General features: G+C 42.3%; 1 protein-coding gene across 9 annotated transcripts in view; it reads left to right on the top strand.

The window, feature by feature from the left end:
- Nucleotides 1-568: 568 nt before the first annotated feature.
- Nucleotides 569-26,344, top strand: part of LOC115179340 (uncharacterized) — a 45,320-nt gene continuing 19,544 nt past the window's right edge. For 4 of the 9 annotated variants that reach the window (XM_029740762.1, XM_029740760.1, XM_029740759.1 and 1 more), the window contains exons 1-5: nt 569-759; nt 8,382-8,669; nt 8,842-9,110; nt 10,443-10,728; nt 10,851-11,117. In XM_029740762.1, coding sequence (XP_029596622.1) covers nt 657-759; nt 8,382-8,669; nt 8,842-9,110; nt 10,443-10,728; nt 10,851-11,117 — 1,213 coding nt within the window. In that variant the 5' untranslated portion in view covers nt 569-656. Of the gene's footprint in view, nt 760-8,381; nt 8,670-8,841; nt 9,111-10,440; nt 10,729-10,850; nt 11,120-12,451; nt 12,738-12,859; nt 13,127-13,538; nt 13,631-20,132; nt 20,448-20,596; nt 20,654-21,980; nt 22,014-22,869; nt 22,917-23,512; nt 23,614-26,344 lie in introns of those variants that run through there. The other 5 variants (XM_029740758.1, XM_029740761.1, XM_029740766.1 and 2 more) reach the window with 5 other exon arrangements.

The raw sequence follows: 26,344 nt of genomic DNA, 5'->3' as shown, positions 1-26,344 counted from the left end.
AATCGTTGAAATTGTTGCATGTTGCGTTTATATTTTGGTTCAATATATATTGTGAATTATAATGAAATATTGATCCATACAGTAAGATGGCAAACATGCTTTATATGTTTTGAGGAAAATATTGAATCTTGTGAATGTTTTAGTGTGCATGCCATATAGGCCTATGGACGAATGGCTATAGGCTGTTGAATTAAAATCTCTCTTACACTCATTGGACAGGAGGAAAATTAAATGAACTATAGTTATTCATTTACCTTTGAATATTTCAGTATTGCCAAGTGTTGTTACATTATAGCAGAGATTCTATCAATTCTAAATTCTACATATTTAATTATGTGCGTTGTAGCCAGTTATACACACAGGAGGCGCCAAAGACCAGGTATAAGTACAACTACAGGAATGAATATTCCAGAAGTGGTTAGAAAAATGCTTATTAAAGTTATTATAACATATAAACATAATGCAATGTGTTTGTATACCATATGATCTAATTGCAGCTATTAATCATAATTTACAAGTCAAATTAAACAATTTTATTTTCCACCAAGAGGTCATGAATAGGGAGGAACTAAACCACAGTTTACTTTCACTTTCACAGAAAATACAATATCATACGTAGGCTAGACTATGAACCACACCATGTTTTAGCATATCTCATGTTATTATCTAAACAAACAAACTTATTAGCAAATATGCCCAAACTAACGCTCATCGAATTGTGCTTCTGGATTTATGTGGCGCAAAATGTGGTTTCCGGAGGTAAGTTGAACCGACCCACAGGGTCGAACGTAGCTTTCGGTCTACCTAATATTTGTAAGGCTACTTGTGTGCTTACTGTGTAGCCTACAACATTATCACATCATAATGTTTGATTATGATGAACAGTAGGTAGGATATGTAACAATGTGCCTTATGAACACAATGTGCGTTGCAACTTCAAGAACATGCGCAGCCGCCCAAGTGTTATTCACATCAATGAAAAAACATGGCAATCTGAAACAAAAAGCTTTTATAGCGACATTATGGACAATAGCCTAAACACGCTCTTCATAGTGATTTTCAACATGGAAAGTCAGAATGGTTTTAAACGAAGTCTATGTGGGTTTCGATGAGAAATAAGGACCGCACCCTTCTTATTATTTGTAGCTACACACACAGAGCCTACTTCAGGAAGTGATCGAATATTAAGTCCTGGCCTACCAAGGCATAAACCTACAGAAGGGTCTGCGTGATTTGACCGAGATGTGCACCGACAGAAAGAGCCATCAATCTCAGATGAAGCATCCGAGTGAGCGAAACAGTGCCCCTGTCTCAGTATGTGTAGACAATGTATCTGATGCTGTCTGGACCAAAATAGTATGGCATGTCATACTATTTCTGGCCAGACAAAATCAGTCCAGAATAAGCCCTATGGGTATAATATGCAGACATAAGCTTGTGGCCTGCCTTCCCGCCTTAAGGACAATGACTCCCATTGTTAGGGCGGAGACATGAGTATCTCATCATTATATACAGATCTCTGATTCCAGCCTCTTGCGAATTCGAAAGGAAAGTTGGCGGGTGCACGGTGCACTGTTAGGATGCTGGCTTCCCCTAAAGTAAATTGATGATTGTTTTGCCAAAATTATATAATTACTCCTATATAATTACTCCATCCTTAATAAAAACTTTCAAAATACTTCACCAGAGAGCATGACTTAGCCACAGAAGATCATTAGCTTCTTAAAAAAAAATAGCTGTGAATTGTTTCAAATCAGAACTGCATAGGCCTATGCCTATTTTGGAATCTGAAAATTTGGGCAGCGGGCGTGGCAATATGTCTTAGCTGCTGGACTGGGCAGGCGCACTAGAGGCCTGATGCGTGGGGCTGGCTTTGGAGGCGCCAGACTAGTAACACGCACCTCAGGGCTAGTGCGGGGAGCAGGAACAGGACGTACTGGACTGGGCAGGCACACTAGAGGCCTGATGCGTGGGGCTGGCTTTGGAGGCGCCAGACTAGTGACACGCACCTCAGGGCTAGTGCGAGGAGCAGGAACAGGGTAAACTGGACCGAGGAGATGCACTGGTGGCCAGATGCGCTGCGCCGGCGCACTTCTCCCTGGCTGCCGGCCAACTCTCGCCCGGCAACGCTGCGGAGCCCTTATTGACCGCACCGGACTGTGCATGCGTATGGGCGACACAGTGTGTATCTCCGCATAACAAGCTGCTTGCTTGATCCGTCGCTCCCCATAATAAGCACGGGGAGTTGGCTCAGGTCTCCATCCTGACTCTGCCCAACTCCCCGTGTGCCCCCCCCAACATTTTTGGGGGGGATGCCTCTCGGCCTCATCTAGCTCCCTTAGTTTCCTCTCCCTGAAATGTCGTTCTGCCTCCCACGTCCATCCTTCTCTTCGGTGCTCCAATCCCCGCTGCTTGGTCCTTGTTTGGTGCTCCAATCCCCGCTGCTTGGTCCTTGTTTGGTGGGTGGTTCTGTCATAGGCGTCGTAAGGATAGGACCAAGGCGCAGCGGGTAAAGTGCTCATCTTCTTTATTTGAAGTAACGTGAACACTTAAACAAAATAAACAAAACGACGAAACAGTTCCGTAAGGCAACACAGGCTATACAGGAAAACAAACACAACTAAATATGGCCTCCAATTAGAGACAACAACAACCAGCTGCCTCTAATTGGAGGTCATTGCCAAAAACCCAACATAGAAATAGAAAACGAGATATAAACATAGAAATAGAAAACATAGAACCTAAACCAAAAACACCGAAACACACAAAACAAACACCCCCTGCCACGCCCTGACCAAAATACAATGACAAATAACCCCTTTTACTGGTCAGGACGTGACAGTCGTCTGCAAACTTGATGATTGAGTTGGAAGCGTGCATGGCCATGCAGTCATGGGTGAACAGGGAGTACAGGAGAGGGCTGAGAACGCACCCTTGTGGGGCCCCAGTGTTGAGGATCAGCGGGGTGGAGATGTTGTTTCCTACCTTCACCACCTGGGGGCAGCCCGTCAGAAAGTCCAGGACCCAGTTGCACAAGGCGGGGTCGAGACCCAGGGTCTCGAGCTTAATGATGAGTTTGGAGGGTACTATGGTGTTATGTGCTGAGCTTTCTTAGCTTACCTTAGCTTTCTTGGGAACAGGAACAATGGTGGCCATCTTGAGGAATGTGGGGACAACAGACTGGGATAGAGATTGATTAAATATGTCCGTAAACACACCAGGCAGCTGGTCTGTGCATGCTCTGAGGACGCGGCTAGGGATGCCGTCTGGGCCGGCAGCCTTGCGAGGGTTACCACGTTTAAATGTTTTACTCACATTGGCCACGGAGGAGAGCTCGCAGGCTTTGGTAGCAGGCCGTGTCAGTGGCACTGTATTGTCCCCAAAGTGAGCAAAGAAGTTGTTTAATTTGTCTGGGAGCAACGGGGCTGGTTTTCTTTTTGTAATCTGTGACTGTAGACCTTGCTATATACGTCTCGTGTTTGAGCCATTGAATTGCGACTCTACCTTGTCTCTATACTGACGCTTTGCTTGTTTGATTGCCTTGCGGAGGGAATAGCTGCACTTTTTGTATTCGGTCATGTTTCCAGTCGCCTTGCCATGATTAAAAGCGGTGGTTCGCGCTTTCAGTTTTGCATAAATGCTGCCATCAATCCATAGTTTCTGGTTAGGAAAGGTTTTAATAGTCACAGTGGGTACGATATCTCCGATGCACTTGCTAATAATCTCGCTCACTGAGTCAGCGTATACATCAATGTTATTGTCTGAGGATATCTGGAACATATCCCAGTCCACGTGATCAATCTTGAAGCGTGTAATCCGGTTGGTCAGACCAGCATTGTATATACCTGAGCACGGGCGTTTCCTGTTTTAGTTTCTGCCTATAGGCTGGGAGCAACAAAATGTAGTCATGGTCAGATTTGCCGAAGGCAGGGCGGGGGAGGGCTTTGTATGCATCGCGGAAATTAGAGTAGCAATGATCCAGAATGCTACCGGCTCGTGTCGCGCATTCAATATGCTGATAGAATTTAGAAAGTCTTGTTCTCAGGTTAGCTTTGTTAAAATCCCAAGCCAGAATAAATGCAGCCTCAGGATGTATGGTTTCCAGTTTACATAGAGTCCAGTGAAGTTCTTTCAGGGCCAATGAGGTGTCTGCTTGGGGGGGATATACACTGCTGTGACTATAATTGAAGAGAATTCTCTTGGAAGATAATGCGGTCGGCATTTGTAAGGATTTCTAGGTCAGGTGAACGAAAGGACTTCCTGTATGTTGTTGTGATTACACCATGAGTCGTTAATCATAAGGCATACACCCCCGCCCTTCCTCTTACCAGAGAGATGTTTTCTTTCTGTCGGCGCAATGTGTGAAGAAACCGGGTGGCTGTAACGACTCTGACAACATATCCTGAGTGAGCCATGCTTCTGTGAAACATGTCTCTGGACATTGGTGTAACATGCTCGGAAGCGGTGGATGGTGTGCTTGCCTTTTGAGTCTGACCAGTAGGCCGCTCTGTCTGCCTCTCCTGCGGCGACCGCGTTGTCTTGGGTCGCCCTCTGGGATAAGATCCCATGTCCAGGGTGGAGGTCCGAATGAAGTATCTGCTTCGGGAAAGACGTATTCCTGGTCGTAATGTTGGTAAGTTGACATATCCAATAGTTCTTCCCGGCTGTATGTAATAACACTTGAGATATGTCACCAGTAGGCCTAGTAAATGTATTAATCCCTCTTCATTTGGTTACATACATTTCTGTTAATGCATGTATTAATTACAGTCATTTACCATTATCATTCTCTGAGTGGAAACATTGTTTGCAGAATGTACAACCTGCTACACTTGTGAGAAACAAGTTTTGGTTTATTTCATAACCATTATGAGTTTTGTCAAATCTTTTCCTTCTGTCTTGACCAAGTTGAGGGAGCACGTGAGTGCCTGTGCTCACATAGAAGTAGGCCTACCTGGCCTGCTGCATGCAACTGTAGGAAAGTGCCCATTTGGCAATGTCTGATTTCTGACTTAACTCTGTCTTAACTCACCACATCCACCACTAAAATGCTGAACTTCTCAGTAATTTTTTCTTCACCTCACACAGTGTAAACAAAGTGTTTTTACATCCATTGCAAATGATAGTTCCTCAGTATTTGAAAAATCTTTCCAACACTCGATAATCCAAATATCATCATGGTCTGATGATCCCATATATCCAGCATAAACGTTTGTTCTGAGCTTACTGGTGCAAGGGCCTGGAATAGGCTAGTTGATACATTGATACAATGTTGCAAGTTCGCTAGGGACAGCCAGTTGATGATTTGATACAATGTTGCAAGTTCGCTAGGGACAGCCAGTTGATGATTTGATACAATGTTGCAAGTTCGCTAGGGACAGCCAGTTGATGATTTGATACAATGTTGCAAGTTCGCTAGGGACAGCCAGTTGATGATTTGATACAATGTTGCAAGTTCGTTAGGGACAGCCAGTTGATGATTTGATACAATGTTGCAAGTTTGCTAGGGACAGCCAGTTGATGATTTGATACAATGTTGCAAGTTTCCTAGGGACAGCCAGTTGATGATTTGATACAATGTTGCAAGTTTTCTAGGGACAGCCAGTTGATGATTTGATACAATGTTTCGCTTCATAAGCAATAGCTCAAGTCAAGACAGATAGAAAGGGAGGCAGACTGGCGGAGTAGAGAGATGAATGTGATTGAAAGAACCAGCATTTTCATCAGGATATTTCCTACTGTAATTGTCTGTTTAGGCCTATCTATCTTAGTTGATGATGGAAGTTATAGGCCTACTACTGCATTGGCCTATAGACTATCTCTGAGTTCTATAGCCGCCGATGGACCACAGTGTATCAATGTGTCCATATGGCAGAGGCTGGTGCTCTCGCCTTAAGCCAGGTGTACACTACACGATTTTGGCCATGATTTAGCTGTCCCAGACCCAGTTTTTGAGATTGGAGACAAAATCCCCATGTCGTTGCCTACTCCGGGTGCGCAGCCATCACCGACGCTCTTTAATGTGAGTAGGTCAAAGACGCAATCTGAAGGCTACCGATCTCATCTTTGAGCAGTACCAGACATCCCAATATAATCAAACATGTTTGATGGAACTCCTAAATGATGGTTACGAAATGAACCAACAGTTGTTTCTCACAAGTGTAGCAGGTTTAGAACCCTGCAAACAACGTTTCCAGTCCGAGAATTAGAACGGTAAATGACTGGAATGCTTGCCTTAACAGTAATTCATGTAACCAAATGACAGCGTTTAACTGTACATTTAGGCCTACTGGTTACATACAGTTTACTCAGAAGGTATTCAGACCTCTTGACTTTTTACACATTTTGTTACGTTACCATATATGCATAGTCACTTTAACTATACATTCATGTACATACTACCTCAATTGGCCCGACCAACCAGTGCTCCCGCACATTGGCTAACCGGGCTATCTGCATTGGGTCCCGCCAGCCCCTCTTTTACGCTACTGCAACTCTCTGTTCATCATATATGCATAGTCACTTTAACCATATCTACATGTACATACTACCTCAATAAGCCTGACTAACCGGTGTCTGTATATAGCCTTGCTACTGTTATTTTTAACTGTCTTTTTACTGTTGTTTTATTTCTTTACTTACCTATTGTTCACCTAATACCTTTTTTTGCACTATTCGGTTAGAGCCTGTAAGGAAGCATTTCACTGTAAGGTCTACACCTGTTGTATTCGGCGCACGTGACAAATAAACTTTGATATGATTTGATACAGTCTTATTCTAAAATTGTTTTTTATTTTTTTATTTCCCCTCATCAATCTACATACAATATCCCATAATGACAAAGCGAAAACAGGTTTTTCGAAATCTTTGCAAATTTATTACAAATAAAAACAGAAATACCTTATTTGCATGGGTTATTGATCAGAAAAAACAACCAAAGGGGCAAAGAATTCACACAATGTAACAATGAACGTGCAAGAATTGTTCAGTGACTGCGGGCTTATTCAGGACCAATTTTGGCGAGAGTGAGCCATCTCACTTAGCTTCTTCCTCTCTGCTGAACCTAGCAGCGAAACAGCGCCCCTTTGTCCTACTAAATGTAGCCCATGTATCTGATAGTGTCTGGCCAGAAAAAGTATGACATGCCATACTCCTTTTGTCCAGACAGCATCAGATACATGGTCTACACATACGGAGACAGAGGGGCTGTCACAGTTGTCGTAGTGATGAGACCAAAACGCAGCAGGGAAATGTATACTCATCTTCTTTATTATAAGGAAAGAAGGCAAACCCAAAATAAACACGTATACAAAAAGAAACACACCGACAATAAACAGTCCTGTAAGGCTTGACGCTATACACGGAACAATCTCCCACAAATGACAAACACACCCTAATATATAGGACTCTCAATCAAAGGCAAAGAGAAAACACCTGCCTTCAATTGAGAGTCCCAACCCCAATTAACCAACCATAGAAACACACTCACTAGACTACACATAGAAATACATAAACATAGACCATAAACCAAAAACCCGGAAATACTAAATCAAACGCCCTTCTACCAAAACACCACCCCGAACCACATAAAACAAATACCCACTGCCACGTCCTGACCAAACTACAATAACAATTAACCCTTATACTGGCCAGGATGTGACAGGGGCACTCTTTCACTCGCTCTTATGCTTTATCTGAGATTGATGCGTCTTTCTGTCGGCGCACGTCTCGGTCAAATAAATGATCAATATTTTATTTAGATGGGCAAGGAGGTACAATAGTGCGGGCCAGGCCCCCTAGGTCCCGCCCATAATGCCTGCCCTGCTTTATGCACAAATATTGATATAATAACCATCATATCAAAGTAAACTTGGAGTCATGTGATGATATGTTGTGTGGTCCTCCCACTATGACTCGGGAAAACATGCAGTTTATTAGGCTACAGATGAAATAAATGATGATGTTAACTTCATAGGGTGGTGAAAGTGCAAGGTGATGAGTTTGATGCTCCTTTCAATAAAAATTGACGTTCTTATTCTTGTGACATGATGATCGATGCTTTGAGGCCGTTTGACAAATAAAAATAATCCTTGCACTTATCCATGATAATTTCATAATGTAGATAGTTTACCGCCACTGTAGCTGCGAGCTGTTGGCTAGAGCGCATGTGCCAAGACCAGAGTGGGCACATTTGCTATATTACACAGCAGTCGATATAACAGAGCAGTCGATATAACACAGCAGTTTATATAACACAGCAGTCTATATATGTCACTTTCAATGCCAACAGGGTTAGGACTACATATTTATACCCTAACCATAATGTGTTACCCTGGATACATTGACACTCTGATACATGTATGAAATGTCTGCTTTTCCAGGTGATCTTTACCATAAAGTGGGTGGTGAGCTCGTGTTGAAACCAGACAAGTCCACAGTGCCTGACCCCATCACAAGCATCCTATGGAAGCATGGGAAGTACAAGGTGGCAGAGTGGGACAATGCTTTTGGTGGTCTGGACATCTATGCTGCCTTCAAAGATCGCACAACCCTGGACCAGACTACTGGAGAGCTGAGAATCAGTGGATTGATGAAAACAGACAGTGGAGTTTATTCTGTGGAGTTCAACAGCAAACTGTTTGACAAAACATATACACTGTCTGTTATCAGTAAGTGTTTCTTTCTGTATGTGTGTGTGTGTGTGTGTGTGTGTGTGTGTGTGTGTGTGTGTGTGTGTGTGTGTGTGTGTGTGTGTATGCTTGGTAATGTAGAAACAGCAGGTTATGAATTGCCTCGCAAGCATTTTCCCTAATTATTCCTGTTTCTTTCCTCTATTTACAGACGCAGTCCATAAACCCACAATCACTTCTTCCTGTAACCCAGACAAAACCATCTGCACTCTGACCTGTGAGGGGGACACCACTGATGCTGAACCTGTCACCTACAGCTGGAAAGTGGGAGAGGGGGCGTGGGAGGTCTTAGGCAAACAGCTGATTTTCTCTAAGAGCAACACTGGCAAATCAAACAGCGGTTACAAGTACATCTGCAAGCTGAAGAACGCTGTTAGTGGGGACGTCAGTGAGCCAGTTGGAGAGGTGTTTTGTTCAGGTGAGTGGACACTCATAAGTGTGCTACAGTCTTATGTATTGATATGTCAGTAACACTGCTAATGTTGTAGGACATTTTGAATGCTGCACTATGTTGAAAACAGACAGTGGAGTTTGTTATGTGGAGTTCAACAGCAAACTGTTTTAGAGGACATATACATTATGTTATCACTAAGTGTTTCTGTGTGTGTGTACGTGTGTGTGTGAAACAGAACATTTTTCTGTAAAGTTTCCAAATGTTAACAAAACAAAATATGCTAGACAAGGTTGGATCTTTTTGTGTCAGTAAAATGTATTATACGTCAAATGCTGTTGGATCGCTTTTATGCGCAAGTATTGATATTGTCACAACCGTCGTATAAATAATTGGACCAAGGCGCAGCGTGAGTAGAGTTCCACATTTTTATGATAGTGAAACTTCAAAAAACCAACAACAAAGGTAAAACGATCATGAAGTACGTAGCGCACATATGCACTAATCCAAAAACAATATCCCACATCGCAGGTGGGAAAAAGGACACACTAAGTATGATCCCCAATTAGAGGTAACGATATTCAGCTGCCTCTAATTGAGAACCATACACATACACCAACATAGAAATATAATCCCTTGAAACCCCTAGTCACGACCTGACCTAAAACACCATAGAGAACCCCGAGGGCTCTCTATGGTCAGGGCGTGACAGACATAATAACCATCATATCGAAGTAAACTTGATCACGCGATGACATGTTTTGTGGTCCTCCCACTACGACTCGGGAAAACATGCAGTTTATTAGGCTACAGGTGAAATAGGTAATGATTTTGAAAATGCAATGGAAACCCATTTAAACTTGTATTTTTCATTCGGTACATGGGAATTTAACGGCAAAAGTTATTTTTATGTGCACTGCTTCATCACGCACAGCCTTTTATCCGCAAAAATGTCAGTTTTATGGAAACATATCTCTGGGAGGAAAATGTGCATGTTGTTTTATGCAGATTTTTGAATATTTGCATGAAGATCTGTGGCAAATTGGATGGAAATCTGGCTAGTGATATAATAGTGGACAGCCTCAGAGGCAGGGTGTACCCAAACATTTAAATCTGTGGTGTAGTCTAGATGAATTTACGCTCCGGGGGTGGTGAGGGGAAAATACTAGTCAAAGTGGGCTGTCTACATAGACCAGATACACCCAGCAAGCAGAATTCTAGACATAAAAAGTAAAGGTAGATGATAATGTCTCTTTCAATGCCAATAGGGTTAGGACTACATATTTATACCCTAACCATAATGTGTTACCCTGGATACATTGACACTCTGATACATGTATGAAATGTCTGCTTTTCCAGAGGATCTTTATCATAAAGTGGGTGGTGAGCTCGTGTTGAAACCAGACAAGTCCACAGTGACTGACCCCATCACAAGCATCCTATGGAAGCATGGGAAGTACAAGGTGGCAGAGTGGGACAAGGATTTTGGTGGTCTGGACATCTATGCTGCCTTCAAAGATCGCACAACCCTGGACCAGACTACTGGAGAGCTGAGAATCAGTGGATTGATGAAAACAGACAGTGGAGTTTATTCTGTGGAGTTCAACAGCAAACTGTTTGACAAGACATATACACTGTCTGTTATCAGTAAGTGTTTGTGTGTGTGTGTGTGTGTGTGTATGTATGCTTGGTAATGTAGAAACAGCAGGTTATGAATTGCCTCGCAAGCATTTTCCCTAATTATTCCTGTTTCTTTCCTCTATTTACAGACTCAGTCCGCAAACCCACAATCACTTCTTCCTGTAACCCAGACAAAACCTTCTGCACTCTGACCTGTGAAGGCGACACCACTGATGCTGAACCTGTCACCTACAGCTGGAAAGTGGGAGAGGGGGCGTGGGAGGTCTTAGGCAAACAGCTGATTTTCTCTAAGAGCAACACTGGCAAATCAAACAGCGGTTACAAGTACATCTGCAAGCTGAAGAACGCTGTTAGTGGGGACGTCAGTGAGCCAGTTGGAGAGGTGTTTTGTTCAGGTGAGTGGACACTCATAAGTGTGCTACAGTCTTATGTATTGATATGTCAGTAACACTGCTAATGTTGTAGGACATTTTGAATGCTGCACTATGTTGAAAACAGACAGTGGAGTTTGTTATGTGGAGTTCAACAGCAAACTGTTTTAGAGGACATATACATTATGTTATCACTAAGTGTTTCTGTGTGTGTGTACGTGTGTGTGTGAAACAGAACATTTTTCTGTAAAGTTTCCAAATGTTAACAAAACAAAATATGCTAGACAAGGTTGGATCTTTTTGTGTCAGTAAAATGTATTATACGTCAAATGCTGTTGGATCGCTTTTATGCGCAAGTATTGATATTGTCACAACCGTCGTATAAATAATTGGACCAAGGCGCAGCGTGAGTAGAGTTCCACATTTTTATGATAGTGAAACTTCAAAAAACCAACAACAAAGGTAAAACGATCATGAAGTACGTAGCGCACATATGCACTAATCCAAAAACAATATCCCACATCGCAGGTGGGAAAAAGGACACACTAAGTATGATCCCCAATTAGAGGTAACGATATTCAGCTGCCTCTAATTGAGAACCATACACATACACCAACATAGAAATATAATCCCTTGAAACCCCTAGTCACGACCTGACCTAAAACACCATAGAGAACCCCGAGGGCTCTCTATGGTCAGGGCGTGACAGACATAATAACCATCATATCGAAGTAAACTTGATCACGCGATGACATGTTTTGTGGTCCTCCCACTACGACTCGGGAAAACATGCAGTTTATTAGGCTACAGGTGAAATAGGTAATGATTTTGAAAATGCAATGGAAACCCATTTAAACTTGTATTTTTCATTCGGTACATGGGAATTTAACGGCAAAAGTTATTTTTATGTGCACTGCTTCATCACGCACAGCCTTTTATCCGCAAAAATGTCAGTTTTATGGAAACATATCTCTGGGAGGAAAATGTGCATGTTGTTTTATGCAGATTTTTGAATATTTGCATGAAGATCTGTGGCAAATTGGATGGAAATCTGGCTAGTGATATAATAGTGGACAGCCTCAGAGGCAGGGTGTACCCAAACATTTAAATCTGTGGTGTAGTCTAGATGAATTTACGCTCCGGGGGTGGTGAGGGGAAAATACTAGTCAAAGTGGGCTGTCTACATAGACCAGATACACCCAGCAAGCAGAATTCTAGACATAAAAAGTAAAGGTAGATGATAATGTCTCTTTCAATGCCAATAGGGTTAGGACTACATATTTATACCCTAACCATAATGTGTTACCCTGGATACATTGACACTCTGATACATGTATGAAATGTCTGCTTTTCCAGAGGATCTTTATCATAAAGTGGGTGGTGAGCTCGTGTTGAAACCAGACAAGTCCACAGTGACTGACCCCATCACAAGCATCCTATGGAAGCATGGGAAGTACAAGGTGGCAGAGTGGGACAAGGATTTTGGTGGTCTGGACATCTATGCTGCCTTCAAAGATCGCACAACCCTGGACCAGACTACTGGAGAGCTGAGAATCAGTGGATTGATGAAAACAGACAGTGGAGTTTATTCTGTGGAGTTCAACAGCAAACTGTTTGACAAGACATATACACTGTCTGTTATCAGTAAGTGTTTGTGTGTGTGTGTGTGTGTGTGTATGTATGCTTGGTAATGTAGAAACAGCAGGTTATGAATTGCCTCGCAAGCATTTTCCCTAATTATTCCTGTTTCTTTCCTCTATTTACAGACTCAGTCCGCAAACCCACAATCACTTCTTCCTGTAACCCAGACAAAACCTTCTGCACTCTGACCTGTGAAGGCGACACCACTGATGCTGAACCTGTCACCTACAGCTGGAAAGTGGGAGAGGGGGCGTGGGAGGTCTTAGACAAACAGATGAATGTCTCTAAGAGCGACACTGGCAATTCAACCAACTGTTACAAGTACATCTGCAAGCTGAAGAACTCTGTTAGTGGGGACGTCAGTGAGCCAGTTGGAGAGGTGTTTGGTCCAGGTGAGTGGACACTCATAAGTGTGTTACAGTCTTATGTATTGATATGTCAATAACACTGCTAATGTTGTAGGACATTTTGAATGCTGCACTATGTTCTTTCAACATTGTCACGCCTGCTCCCGCTCTCCCTCTCTGGCGCTCGAGGGCACCAGACTGCCTATCTTTGCGCACACCTGTCCCCTTTGTTACGCGCACCTCATTGGACACACCTGAACTCCATCATTGTTTGATTGCCTCCACATTATCTGTCTGTTTCCTCTCTGTTCCGTGTCTGCATTGATGTTCGTTTGTCCCCTGTCCAGACGCTGTTCCTGTCCTGGTTCATGTCCGTCATTTATTAAATGTTCTCCCTGTACCTGCTTCCTGTCTCCAGCGTCGATCCTTACAAACATATCAATACAAAAATGTATAGATTTTTGTTTTCAGAGCCTTCTACAGTTGGTGGTGTTGTTGGTGGTGTTGTCCGTGGTTTACTTGTCACAACGCTTGCTATCACCATAATAGGTAAGGACAGCACATCTATAGTAACAGAGTACATCACAATCACATAAACTGGTTAAAGGTGCACATGTACATATTTCTGAATCACAGATTGACATAACAGTAGCAACAACAGTGAGCTATACCCCCTGAAGGGGATACCTGTTCTACCTGTATTTACAGTAGTGTTCAGGCTACTGCTACAGACAATACAAGGGGTTAGATGCACCACCTGTTGTAGGGCACTGTCTTCGTAACGTGTCACAAGGAGGCACCTGTCACGTCCTGACCAGTAAAGGGGTTATTTGTTATTATAGTTTGGTCAGGACGTGGCAGGGGGTATTTGTTTTATATGGTTCGGGGTGTTTGTGTATGTAGAGGGGTGTTTGATTTATGTATTCCGGGGTTTTGGTCATTGTTCTATGTTTGTTATTTCTGTTCTAGGGTGTTTAGATCTGTGTTTAATTGGGATGGGGCCTTCAATTGAAGGCAGCTGTCTATCGTTGCCTCTGATTGAAGGTCCTATAATGAGGAATGTGTTTGTCATGGGATTTGTGGGAGATTGTTCTTTGCATAGCTGTGTGTTGCCTGCAAGACTGTTTGTCGTCCGTTCATTGTTTTTGTGTTTTATTTTGTCAAATTAACATGAGCATTCACGTACCCGCTGTGCCTTGGTCCATTCACTACGACGACCGTGACATCACCAAATTGGATCGCGCCCAGTATGGATTAGTCTAATCTGAATTAATCAGCAAAAAGGATGGTAATTATTTTGTGGTAACCTAAAAATATGTTTAGTTTACAATGGATATTAGATGTGAAATTGCTGGCTAGGTTATTTTACCTTTGTCATAGGCTACACCCATCCTGTTTTTTTTCAATCGAGTGGCTCAACATGCAAGTTTACTTCCACTTTTACAGATAGCTCATGTCTGCATGTAGGCTGAAGACATAGACACAGTCAACATACTACACAACTGTTTGTTACAAAGTAACAATAAAAAATATTTAAAAGAAAAGGCTCACAGTGCCTCTGAAGACGATATGGGTGATGAAACTACTGAAAGCCATTAATTTTCAATGGCAGAGAAGCGAAGTGTGCGGAGTACAGTTGGGTGATGCTAGCATGGGCGAGGGTCGTGAACAGGGTGGGACCAAAGTCAGGGAAAGCTGAACTTTATGCAAATACTTCCTGCCATCGCAGCGCGCTTGATGTACATCTCAACACAAGTCAATAAAACATATTGTTAGGAAACTGCTAATAATAAGTCATGGGTAGAATCTGAATTGTTTACTCTTAGCTTGCTCTGTCCTCGATTCCCGTCTCAAATCAAATTTTATTTGTCACATACACATGGTTAGCAGATGTTATTGTGAATGTAGCGAAATGCTTGTGCTTCTAGTTCCGACAGTGCAGTAATATCTAATAAGTAATCTAACAATTCCATGACAACTACCTAGTACACACATCTAAGTAAAGGGATGGAATAGAATGTATATCCATATACATTTATGGATGAGCAATGACCGAGCGGCATAGGCAAGATGCCATAGATGGTATAAAAGACAGTATATACAAATGGGATAGGTAATGCAAGATGGATATGTAAACATTATTAAAGAGACTAGTGATCCATTTATTAAAGTGACCAATGATTTCAAGTCTGTGTTTAGGCAGCAACCTCTCTGTGTTAGTGATGGCTGTTTAACAGTCTGATGGCCTTGAGATAGAAGCTGTTTTTCAGTCTCTCGGTCCCCGCTTTGATGCACCTGTACTGACCTCACCTTCTGGATGGTAGTGGGGTGAACAGGAAGTGGCTCAGGTGGTTGTTGTCCTTGATGATATTTTTGGCCTTGATATTGATGATATTTTTGGCCAGCACCCACATTGGGTGCTGTGGGTGTCCTGGAGGGCAGGTAGTTTGCCCCCGGTGATGCGTTGTGCAGACCGCACCAACCTCTGGAGAGCCTTGCGGTTGTGGGCGGTGCAGTTGCCGCACCAGGCGGTGATGCAGCCCAACAGGATGCTCTCGATTGTGCATCTGTAAAAGTGTGTGAGGGTTTTAGGTGACAAGCCAAATTTCTTCAGCCTTCTTCACCACACTGTATGTGTGGGTGGACCATTTCAGTTTGTCCGTGATGTGTATGCCGAGGAACTTAAAACTTTCCACCTTCTCCACTGCTGCCCCTTCGATGTGGATAGGGGGTGCTCGCTCTGCTGTTTTCTGAAGTCCACGATCATCTCCTTTGTTTTGTTGACTTTGAGTGACAGGTTGTTTTCCTGACACCATACTCAGAGTGCCCTCACCTCCGCCCTATAGGCTGTCTCGTCGTTGTTGGTGATCAAGCCTACTACTGTTGTGTCGTCTGCAAACTTGATGATTGAGTTGGAGGCATGCGTGGCTACACAGTCATGTGTGAACAGGGAGTACAGGAGAGGGCTGAGAACACACCTTCCTTGTAGCTCAGTTGGTAGAGCATGGTGTTTGCAACACCAGGGTTGTGGGTTCGTTTCCCACGGGGGGCCAGCACAGGAAAAAAAAAAATGTATGAAATGTATGCATTCACTACTGTAAGTCGCTCTGGATAAGAGCGTCTGCTAAATGACTAAAATGTAATGTAAAATGTTATGGAGCCCCAGTGTTGAGGATCAGCGAAGTTGAGATATTGTTTCCTAACTTCACCACCTGGGGGTGGCCGTCAGGAAGTCCAGGACCCAATTGCACAGGGTGGTGTTGAGACCTAGGGCCTCAAGCTTATTGATGAACTTGAAGAGTACTATGGTGTTGAATGCTGAGCTGTAGTCAATGAACAGCATTCTTACATAGGTATTCCTCTTGTCCAGATGGGATAGGGCAGTGTGCAGTGTGATGGCGATTACATCATCTGTGGACCTATTGGGGCGGTATGCAAATTAAAGTTGGTCTAGCGTAGCAGGTAAGGTGGAGGTGATATGATCCTTGACTAGTCTCTCAAAGCACTTAATGATGACAAGTGAGTGCAACGTGGCAATAGTAATTTTGTTCAATTACCTTTGCCTTCTTGGGTACAGGGACAATAGGGGCCATCTTGCAGCATGTGGGGACAGCAGACTGGGATAGGGAAAGATTGAATATGTTCATAAACACACCAGCCAGCTGGTCTGCGCATACTCTCAGGACGCAGCTAGGGATGCCGTCTGGGCCGGCAGCCTTGCAAGGGTTAACACATAAATGTCTTACTCACGTCGGCCACGGAGAAGGAGAGCCCGCAGTCCTTGGTAGCAGGCCGCGTCGGTGGCACTGTATTATCCTTAAAGTGGGCAAAGAACGTGTTCAGTTTGTCTGGAAGCGAGACGTCGGTGTCCGTGTAGACCCTGCCACATACGTCTCGTGTCTGAGCCATTCAATTGCGACTCCACTTTGTCCCTATACCAACGTTTCACTTATTTGCTTGCCTTGCGGTGGGAATAACTACACTGTTTGTATTCAGCCATATTCCCAGTCGTCTTTCCATGGTTAAATGCGATGTTTTGCGCTTTCAGTTTAGCACAAATGCCGCCATCAATTCTCAAAACCCATTGGAGAAGGTCAGAGGGGAGGGGCCTCTGGCTTTGTCATCCAATGGGTTTTAAAAGTAGGAGAGAGAGGACGCAAGGAGTATGCCATTAAGATTCTCCCCTTGTCACACAAGTATGCTACGTTTTCGATATCAAATCGACCATCCACTATAACTTTAATATGTGACTGTGCCTAAGGCCTATCTGCACGTCCATAAAAGGATGGTTCATTTTGTGTGTGTGTGTGTGTGTGTGTGTGTGTGTGGCTTTACCATAAGAGGTAGGGGGTTTCCAGGGTTGGGTAGGTTACATATAATCAGTACCTCCCCAACACTGGGGGCATCCATTTGGTATAGCAGGGTATGGCAGTTGCTCAATAACAATCATTTAAAGTAGGCAAAAAAGTAGACTAAAATCATTCCAATCCTGATTAAAATGTAACGGCTGTTTAGAGTATTGGATGGCATGGCTCAGAGAGCAGCTGCCAGCATGGTGCCTTTTCTTTCACTTTTAGAAAGCAGAGAACAGAGTGCCAGTTTGTTTTGCTGGTCAGCAGTTTAGGCCATATGCCGATTGCTTTGAATTTGATGTCAGCATTTGAACTCGTCCTTGTAAGCCTTGTTGTCATCTGATAGCCAGGGAATTGGGAGGTGGGGGAGTCCTCCTTTTTGGTGACCATTGGAAACCAAAAGCAATTTTATTTATATTAAAATATAGATTGTGATAGCTGTAGCCTAATTGGTATTTTCATTTATTCGGCCCAGTAGGCTACTGCCATTTTGGTTTGTATTGTTATAAAATAAAAACAACTGACCCCTTGACTTTTTCCACATTTTGTTGCGTTAAAGCCTTACTCTAAAATTGATTAAATAGTTTTTCCCACATCAATCTACACACAATTCCCCATATTGACAAAGCAATTTTTGTTTTGCAAATGTATTAAACTGAAAAAGCATATTTACATAAGTATTCAGACCCTTCACTCAGTACTTTGTTGGCAGCGATTACAGCCTCAAGTCTTATTGGGTATGACACTACAAGCTTGGCGCACCTGTATTTGGGGAGTTTCTCCCATTCTTCTCTGAAGATCCTCTCAAGCTCTGTCAGGCTGGACGGGGAGCGTCACTGCACAGCTATTTTCAGGTCTCTCCAGAGATGTGAGATCGAGTTCAAGTACGGGCTCTGGCTGGGCCATTAAAGGACATTGAGACTTGCCCGAAGCCACGCCTGCGTTGTCTTGGCTGCGTGCTTAGGGCCGTTGTCCTGTTGGAAGGTGAACCTTCGCCCAAGTCTGAGGTCCTGAGTGCTCTGGAGCAGGTTTTCATCAAGGATCTCTCTGTACTTTCCTCTGTTCATCTTTCCCTCAATCCTGACTAGTCTACCAGTCCCGGCTGCTGAAAAACATCCCCACAGCATGATGCTGCCACCACCATGCGTCACCATAGGGATGGTTCCAGGTTTATTCCAGAGGCAACACTTGGCATTCAGGCCAAAGAGTTCAATCTTGGTTTCACCAGACCAGAGAATCTTGTTTCTCGTGGTCTGAGAGTCCTTTAGGTGCCTTTTGGCAAATTCCAAGCAGGCTGTCACGTGCCTTTTACAGAGAAGTGGCTTCTGTCTGACCACTCTACCATAAAGGCCTGATTTGGTGGAGTGCTGCAGAGATGATTGTCCTTCTGGAAGGTTCTCCCATCGCCACAGAGGAACTCTGGAGCTCTGTCAGTGTGACAATCGGGTTCTTGGTTTCCCCCGATTGCTCAGTTTGGCCCGGGCGGCCAGCTCTATGAAGAGTCTTGGGGGTTCCAAACTTCTTCCATTTAAGAATGATGGAGACCACTGTGTTCTTGGGGACCTTAAATGCTGCAGAAATGTTTTGGTACCCTTCCCCAGATCTGTGCCTTGACACACTCCTGTCTCGGAGCCATACGGACAATTCCTTCAACCTCATGGCGTGGTTTTTGCTCTGACATGCACTGCCAACTTTGGACCATATATAGACAGGTGTGTGCCTTTCCAAATCATGTCCAATCAATTGAATTTACCACAGGTGGACTCCAATCAAGTTGTAGAAACTTTTCAAGGATGATCAATGGAAACAGGATGCACCTGAGCTGAAATTTGAGTATCATAGCAAAGGGTACTTTGAATACTTAAGTAATTAAGGTATTTCTGGTTTTATTTTTTTTCATAAATGTGCAAACATTTCTAAAAACCTGTTTTCACTTCGTCATTATGGGGTATTGTGTGTAGATTGATGATTTTTCCCCCCATCCATTTAAGAATAAGGCTGTAACGTAACAAAATGAGGAAAAAGTCAAGGGGTCTGAATACTTTCTGAATGCACTGTATGTGTACATTTATTTTGCAACACCAGTGGATTGGTCAGCATGTTAGCTCCCTTTAAAAAAGCATGTGTATATTTAGTGATTTTTGTCATTCTTTGAGGTTGTTTGTCTTCATTCGTTCTTGTTGATTGTAGGCCTGGGTAAGTCCTTCGATGTTTACCTTTTTATTTCAATGCATGTGTAGGATTTATCTAGCATAGTTTGCATTCGTCGTCAGCTGTTTAATGCACCGGCTACTTTCACATTGATTTGAAGTCGGCCTTGTTGTCACGTCCTGACCAGTAAAGGGGTTATTTGTTATTATAGGTTGGTCAGGACGTGGCAGGGGGTATTTGTTTAGTGTTTCGGGGTTTGTTGGGCTTTGTTGGGCTATGTGTTTAGGTAGAGGGGTGTTTGTTTAGAGTGTTCTGGGGTTTTTGGTTATGTTCTATGTTAGTATATTTCTATGTTCTGGTCTAGTCTTTTTAGTTCTATGTTTAGGGCTATTGGATGGACCTTTAATTGGAAGCAGCTGTTCCTTGTTGCCTCTGATTGAAGGTCCTATATAGAGGGGTGTTTTTGTAATGGGTTTGGTGGGAAGTTGTTTTTGCACTGCTCGGGTTAGCCTGCAATACTGTGCGTTCGTTTGTTTTGTTTCATTAAGTGTTGTAATAAAAGTTAAGATGAGCACTCAACCCGCTGCGCCTTGGTCCAGTATATACGACGACCGTTACACTTGTGAAGGTACTGTATGCATGCTCTCAAATTATGTATTTTTATTGCAGCTTGAGCATGTAAATGTGGGTGAAGTCCTACTCAATATCTGACAGAATGGTTAATGCACAGACTTGTACTTTAAGGGGGGTTATTTCTCACTCTGTTAATCCAACACATAAGATACACAACCATGGATCAACTTGGAAAATAAAATATTTATTTTGTTACTCCTCAGGAATGTTGGTGTGGAAGAAAAAGAAAGGTAGGATGATTATCTGTCTCTTCCTGTCTCAATTCTTCATACTCACTGGTTCACGAAAGGAATTGAACATTTGGATTCCAGTGAAAATAAAGAACCATTTGAATGAACATTTTAATATGTCTTACGTTTTTGTCTCTTTTTCATCTCAGAACATCCAGACGACACCATGAGGGAAATTTTGAGCAAGGTTTTTTGTGGAATGTGTGGTAAGTGTTACCCTAACTCGACTCTTTTCAACCTGCTAACTACTCCCCAAAGTAGTACAAACACAACATCATTAATTCCTTCAATATTTCTTCCCTATTTTCAACCTTCCATGCTTCCACACAGGACAGTAGTGTTGTTTTTGTCCCAATCCAGAAACGTGATTTAATCGAATTAGGGCCCTTATTTAGTAATAGGTATCTCCTATTGTATACGCTTGTGTGTGTGTGAGAGAGAGTGCGAGTGCACAGCAGTAATCCCATCATCCAGAATATTTCCAAGGTTTCTCATCATGACCTTATGCACACATAAAGGGCAAATGCATCCTAAATTCAAGGAACCTCTTCTACTCTGTTTACTGTAAACAATGTTGATGGATGGTCTAGACTTTACAGGGGATGCCGTCAACAATCAGAATTCTGTTGCCCCGGGTACTGTTTATCACACTGTAGGGGATGTTCAGGTCGCCAACCGTGGGCCTTCAGGGGTTCTCTCTGGGGTTGGCATGGATACCATATGCACCATAGAGGAGATGTCTTCTAGAGATTACTCCATGAATCAGAATAATAACAATCAGCCCACTAACACAGGTAGTAACACTAACACACCTTTTACATGGTACTTCTACGGGGACATTTTGGCAATGCAGATATGTGGAGATGTTGTCAGAAATGTGTTACTCATATTATTTGTGGTGGCATTTATTTGAAGAGCATGTTTTAGTGACATCTACATACAGTATGAGAAGGTGATTACTAATGTGAGTTTAAAGTTAGCAGTGTGTGGGCTAACCTATATAAAATGTATATGATGCAGTTGGAATCTGCAAGGAAAATGTGCTTTAAATTAAGTGCCGTGATGAGTTTTTGAAATAATGTTTGGTTTTGGTTTATCTATGCATTTTTGCACTGTCAAAATGTCACCCATAGAGGTAACACTGGATAAAGATCGTCACTGTCACCCCTTGCTAGTTTGTACTGTTGAAAAGCCAATTATTTCACAATCTTCTGCTCCATTTGATCTGCTACATGGATGTCAATTACAACATTTTGAGTTCTGAGAACTGTTTCCATGTTTTGTTTGATATGATTGTTACCGGTTTAGAGAGTCAACCCTGGTCCTGGAGGTCCGCAGGCACTTCATGTTTTTATTTAACTGACCTAGAAGATGTTATGAATTTAGGCTGAAGTGATCAATTAGCACTCCAGGAACAGGGTTACCTACCCCTGATCTACTGTATGTTACAAATCAAATGGTTACTACATCATCATTAAATATTGTCACAACAAAGATGTTTGAGAATGCTAAACTGATCTATTCTCTCTTCAGCTAAATCCAGTGATGGAAACAACCAAACCACAGGCAAGTCATCCAGTTAATTTAAGACTGTATAAAGCAAAAGTAAGTTAAGTAGCATTTGATGCAGTAGGAGACAGGCTGTAGTTGAGGTTTTCCTTCTGGGTGTTTCTGCAGGGGGTTGCGCTAGTGTCCATCAAAACAGGGGACGATGACACAGACAAATTGCAGGGGTGTATGAGACATAAGCAGATAGTTTACCCCGTAACAGATCTGGAATCAGTGCTTTGGCGGTTACAGTACGCTCAAACCATATTTGTCCTGATGATTCCTGTAACTGACTGATTCTTAAAAGCTAAATATATTATATTGTGCATTACATGTATAGATGGTTCATCTAGAACTGGGCTGTCAAACTCATTCCATGAAGGGTTTAGTGTCTGCAGGTTTTTGGTTTTTCCTTTCAATGAAGACCTAGACAACCAGGTGAGGGGAATTCTTTAGTAATTAGTGACCTTAATCACTTGAGTACAAGGGAGGAGTGAAAACCCCAGACACTCGGCCCTCCGTGGAATGAGTTTGACACGTTATTTAGAGGGTTACTAGAAATGATCTGATTAGCAGCTGAAGCCAGTGGATCCAACAGTCTTAAAGATGAGTCAATGCCCGAGGTAAGACACAGTGGCATTCACCTGGAATTCTGCTATGATGTTGATTACCTTGAGGATTATTAGAGCAAGTTTGTGGTCCAGAATAGAAAAACTGGGAGATTCCTGTACTGTTTGATTGTTGTAGCTTGCGAGGGTGTGAATGGAGACCAGGGGTGCGTGCGTGCCTGTGCGTGTGTGTGTGTGTGTGTGTGTGTGTGTGTGTGTGTGTGTATGATTAAGTCCAACTCTTCTGTTGTGTGTTTTCTTGCCAGAAGCCAATCCATTCATGGAGTAGAAAGACATCCAGTGTTTTAGGATAGTAAGTATGAGTCTGAGAAAGACACCAACCACAACTTAAGAAAACATTTGGAAGTGCTCACATTGTTATTACGTTGTTATTATGTTAGTGATGATCAACATGTGGGATTTTAATTTGGATGCAATGAAAGACAAACATTGAACAATTGAGATTGGTGTTAACGTTCTTACAGCCAGACTTAGTAAGTGTCAGTTTCCTCATTTTGTTTAAATTGTATATTTTGTTGCATCGACAAAACAAACCCAGGCATGTCATAAACATGCTCTAGAGTCTAGGCCACCTGAGAGAAATCTGACTTGCAATTTTGTAAACAAAGCTGCTGTATTTATATCTCAAATGTATTTATCACTTTGAAGTGACCCAAATGGCAACTTAAGCTTTCATCCATTTTGAGATATATTAAAAAATAAAATAATGTGATATTTTATTTGGGACTTACTTAGTCTGGCTTTAAAGGAAGGAAGATATCCTTTTGCATTTAAAACATAAGACCAATAGTTTTTCCAGACCATGTGACCTGACCAGGAAAAACTCTTGGCCCTAGTCATTAGTCATGTTTTGTCTCATGAGCTCTTTCCTCTATTGCTTCCTTCCAGCTGGTGGTCTTCCTGGTGAGGTAACCGAGGACCAGAAACATGGAGTTTGAAGGCTCTCCGTACATGCCTCCATATGTTACATTGAGACAAACGACCAAGAAGAGACCTGTTGAGTGTGTGTATATATATATATATATATATATATATATATATATATATATATATATATATATATATATATATATATTATTTATTTATTTATTTTTTTTTTAAAGTAAAATGAAGGATAACAACAAGCAAATATTGCACATAGTAACTTGCATGCAATCAGATGAAGTACACTGGGCTACAAAGTATTGGCACAATGACATCTTTTGTTGTTTTGGCTCTGTACTCCAGCACTGTTCCCCGAGCACCAAAGACTTGGATGTCAATTAAGGCAGCCCCCTGCACCTCTCTGATTCAGATGGGTTGGGTTAAATGCAGACAGCCCTCCCCACCTCTCTGATTCAGAGGGGTTGGGTTAAATGCAGACAGCCCTCCCCACCTCTCTGATTCAGATGGGTTGGGTTAAATGCGGGAGACACATTTCAGTTGAAGGCATTCAGTGACTAGTTATCACCCTTTCCCTTTGGGATTTGTAATGATACAATGACTATAAAGGTTATAGTGCAGACTGTCAGCTTTAACCCAATATGGATGAGAATACCCTCAAATTAAAGCTGACAGTCTGCAATTTAACCTCATAGTTATTGTATAATTTCAAATCCAAAGTGCTGGAGTACAGAGCCAAAACAACCAAAAAAGTGTCACTGTCCCAATACTTTTGGCGCTCACTGTATAATGTGATGAACTGTGTGCTTTATGAACTTACAGTACTTCAGAAATATGAGGGCAATATTTGTATCTCAGAACATTTTGATGTTGGACAAAAATGATTCTTATATTTTGAGGTAAATAGCTTTGTGGATTCTTATCCTTTCTCAGTATTCATGCCTTGTCTTTACAAATCACCATCAATAACGTACAGGTTGTTTGAAGCCATAGTATCAATCACATTGTTGTTGTATGATACCTTTTTAATTATATTCTCCAGAGCGCTTTATGCCAAGCCACTGCACTTTGTTTTAAAATCGCAGCTTATGAATGTCTTATATAATTCTTCACTTGATTTGTGTCAAGGAATTTGTACAGGTAGTTTTTTTTCTCAGTAATTTATGGCAACCCCCACACTAGGCAAATTAAAGTGTTGGTTGAGAGGAACCAGGCCTGAGAGGTAGAGCTCATCCTCATCTGCCTTGTAAAGAGAGAGAGCTCTGCAGTACTGAGATGTTGTATTACTAAGAGAGAGCTCTGCAGTACTGAGATGTTGTATTACTAAGAGAGAGCTCTGCAGTACTGAGATGTTGTATTACTAAGAGAGAGCTCTGCAGTACTGAGATGTTGTATTACTAAGAGAGAGCTCTGCAGTACTGAGATGTTGTATTACTAAGAGAGAGCTCTGCAGTACTGAGATGTTGTATTACTAAGAGAGAGCTCTGCAGTACTGAGATGTTGTATTACTAAGAGAGAGCTCTGCAGTACTGAGATGTTGTATTACTAAGAGAGAGCTCTGCAGTACTGAGATGTTGTATTACTAAGAGAGAGCTCTGCAGTACTGAGATGTTGTATTACTAAGAGAGAGCTCTGCAGTACTGAGATGTTGTATTACTAAGCGAGAGCTCTGCAGCACTGAGATGTTGTATTACTAAGCGAGAGCTCTGCAGCACTGAGATGTTGTATTACTAAGCGAGAGCTCTGCAGCACTGAGATGTTGTATTACTAAGCGAGAGCTCTGCAGAACTGAGATGTTGTATTACTAAGAGAGAGCTCTGCAGTACTGAGATGTTTTATTACTAACACAATTTGTAGTTGTTTTAATACCTTCCTATTTTTATTTGACAAACAGTGGTTGTCTTTCAATTCCTTCAAATAACCCTCTGGTATATCAGTTTTCACAATATACATTGTCACCTGGATTGTAATAATTTTTCCCATATCTGTACATTGTCACGGCCCCTCCTCTGCAGTGCAGGGGCGGTTCCTCCTGCAGGCAGAGGAGGGTCATTAGTGATTGGAGCTGCCGTGATTGGAGCCACCTGGGCTCAGGGTATTTAAACTGCTTCGCTAACCACTCTTCTCTCTCTCTCCCTGCTCCTCCAGGTATGATCCTGTTTTGTTTGTTCCTTTGTAGGTTTATTTAGTTTCCACTCAGTCATGTTCACACACACAGATTCATGCATCCATGCACCTTACATACACCCTACATTATGACATTTCCACACCTCATTCCTTTTTCTTTGTTTAAAGTTAATAGTTTTTGGTTTACAATAAAGAACCTTTTGATTGGCCTATACCTGTTGTTCATGTCCCCTCATTTTTGCCACAGGCTATGAGCCGGCCTGTGACAACATCAATCTGTGACGGACCATAGTAAGGGGTAACAGCAGTGTACACTAGTTGCCACCAGATTGGGAAAACCACTAACCTGGTATATCCCAGGTTTTAGTTCTGTTCTGGTATGTCTCGGGTAATTGTTACAGAAGAAGATATTATGAATTAAGACCAGCCACTTTGCTTTATTTTGGGACTTGACTGTTCTAAAATGGAGTCATGGCGCATGCAAAAATGTACAATCCTTGTATAACTGTATAAACTCCAGACCTCACACTAGTGGTGTGTTGATGACTGAATGATTGTTGTCCATGTACACACATCTGAACACCAATTCTGTTTCAGAACTTTGTCTTAAGAATGTATTTTTTTCCTAACTTGATTGGTGAGGAAGGTCTGTATAGGGCTGAGCCATCACCAACGCATATCCCTATCTGAACCCCTAAGATCTGTGAATAC

The sequence above is a fragment of the Salmo trutta genome, chromosome 39 (assembly GCF_901001165.1).
Source record: "Salmo trutta chromosome 39, fSalTru1.1, whole genome shotgun sequence".
Classification (NCBI taxonomy): domain Eukaryota; kingdom Metazoa; phylum Chordata; class Actinopteri; order Salmoniformes; family Salmonidae; genus Salmo; species Salmo trutta.
The sequence above is the reverse complement of the archived record's forward strand: the minus strand, read 5'-3'. Positions and strand labels throughout refer to the sequence as shown.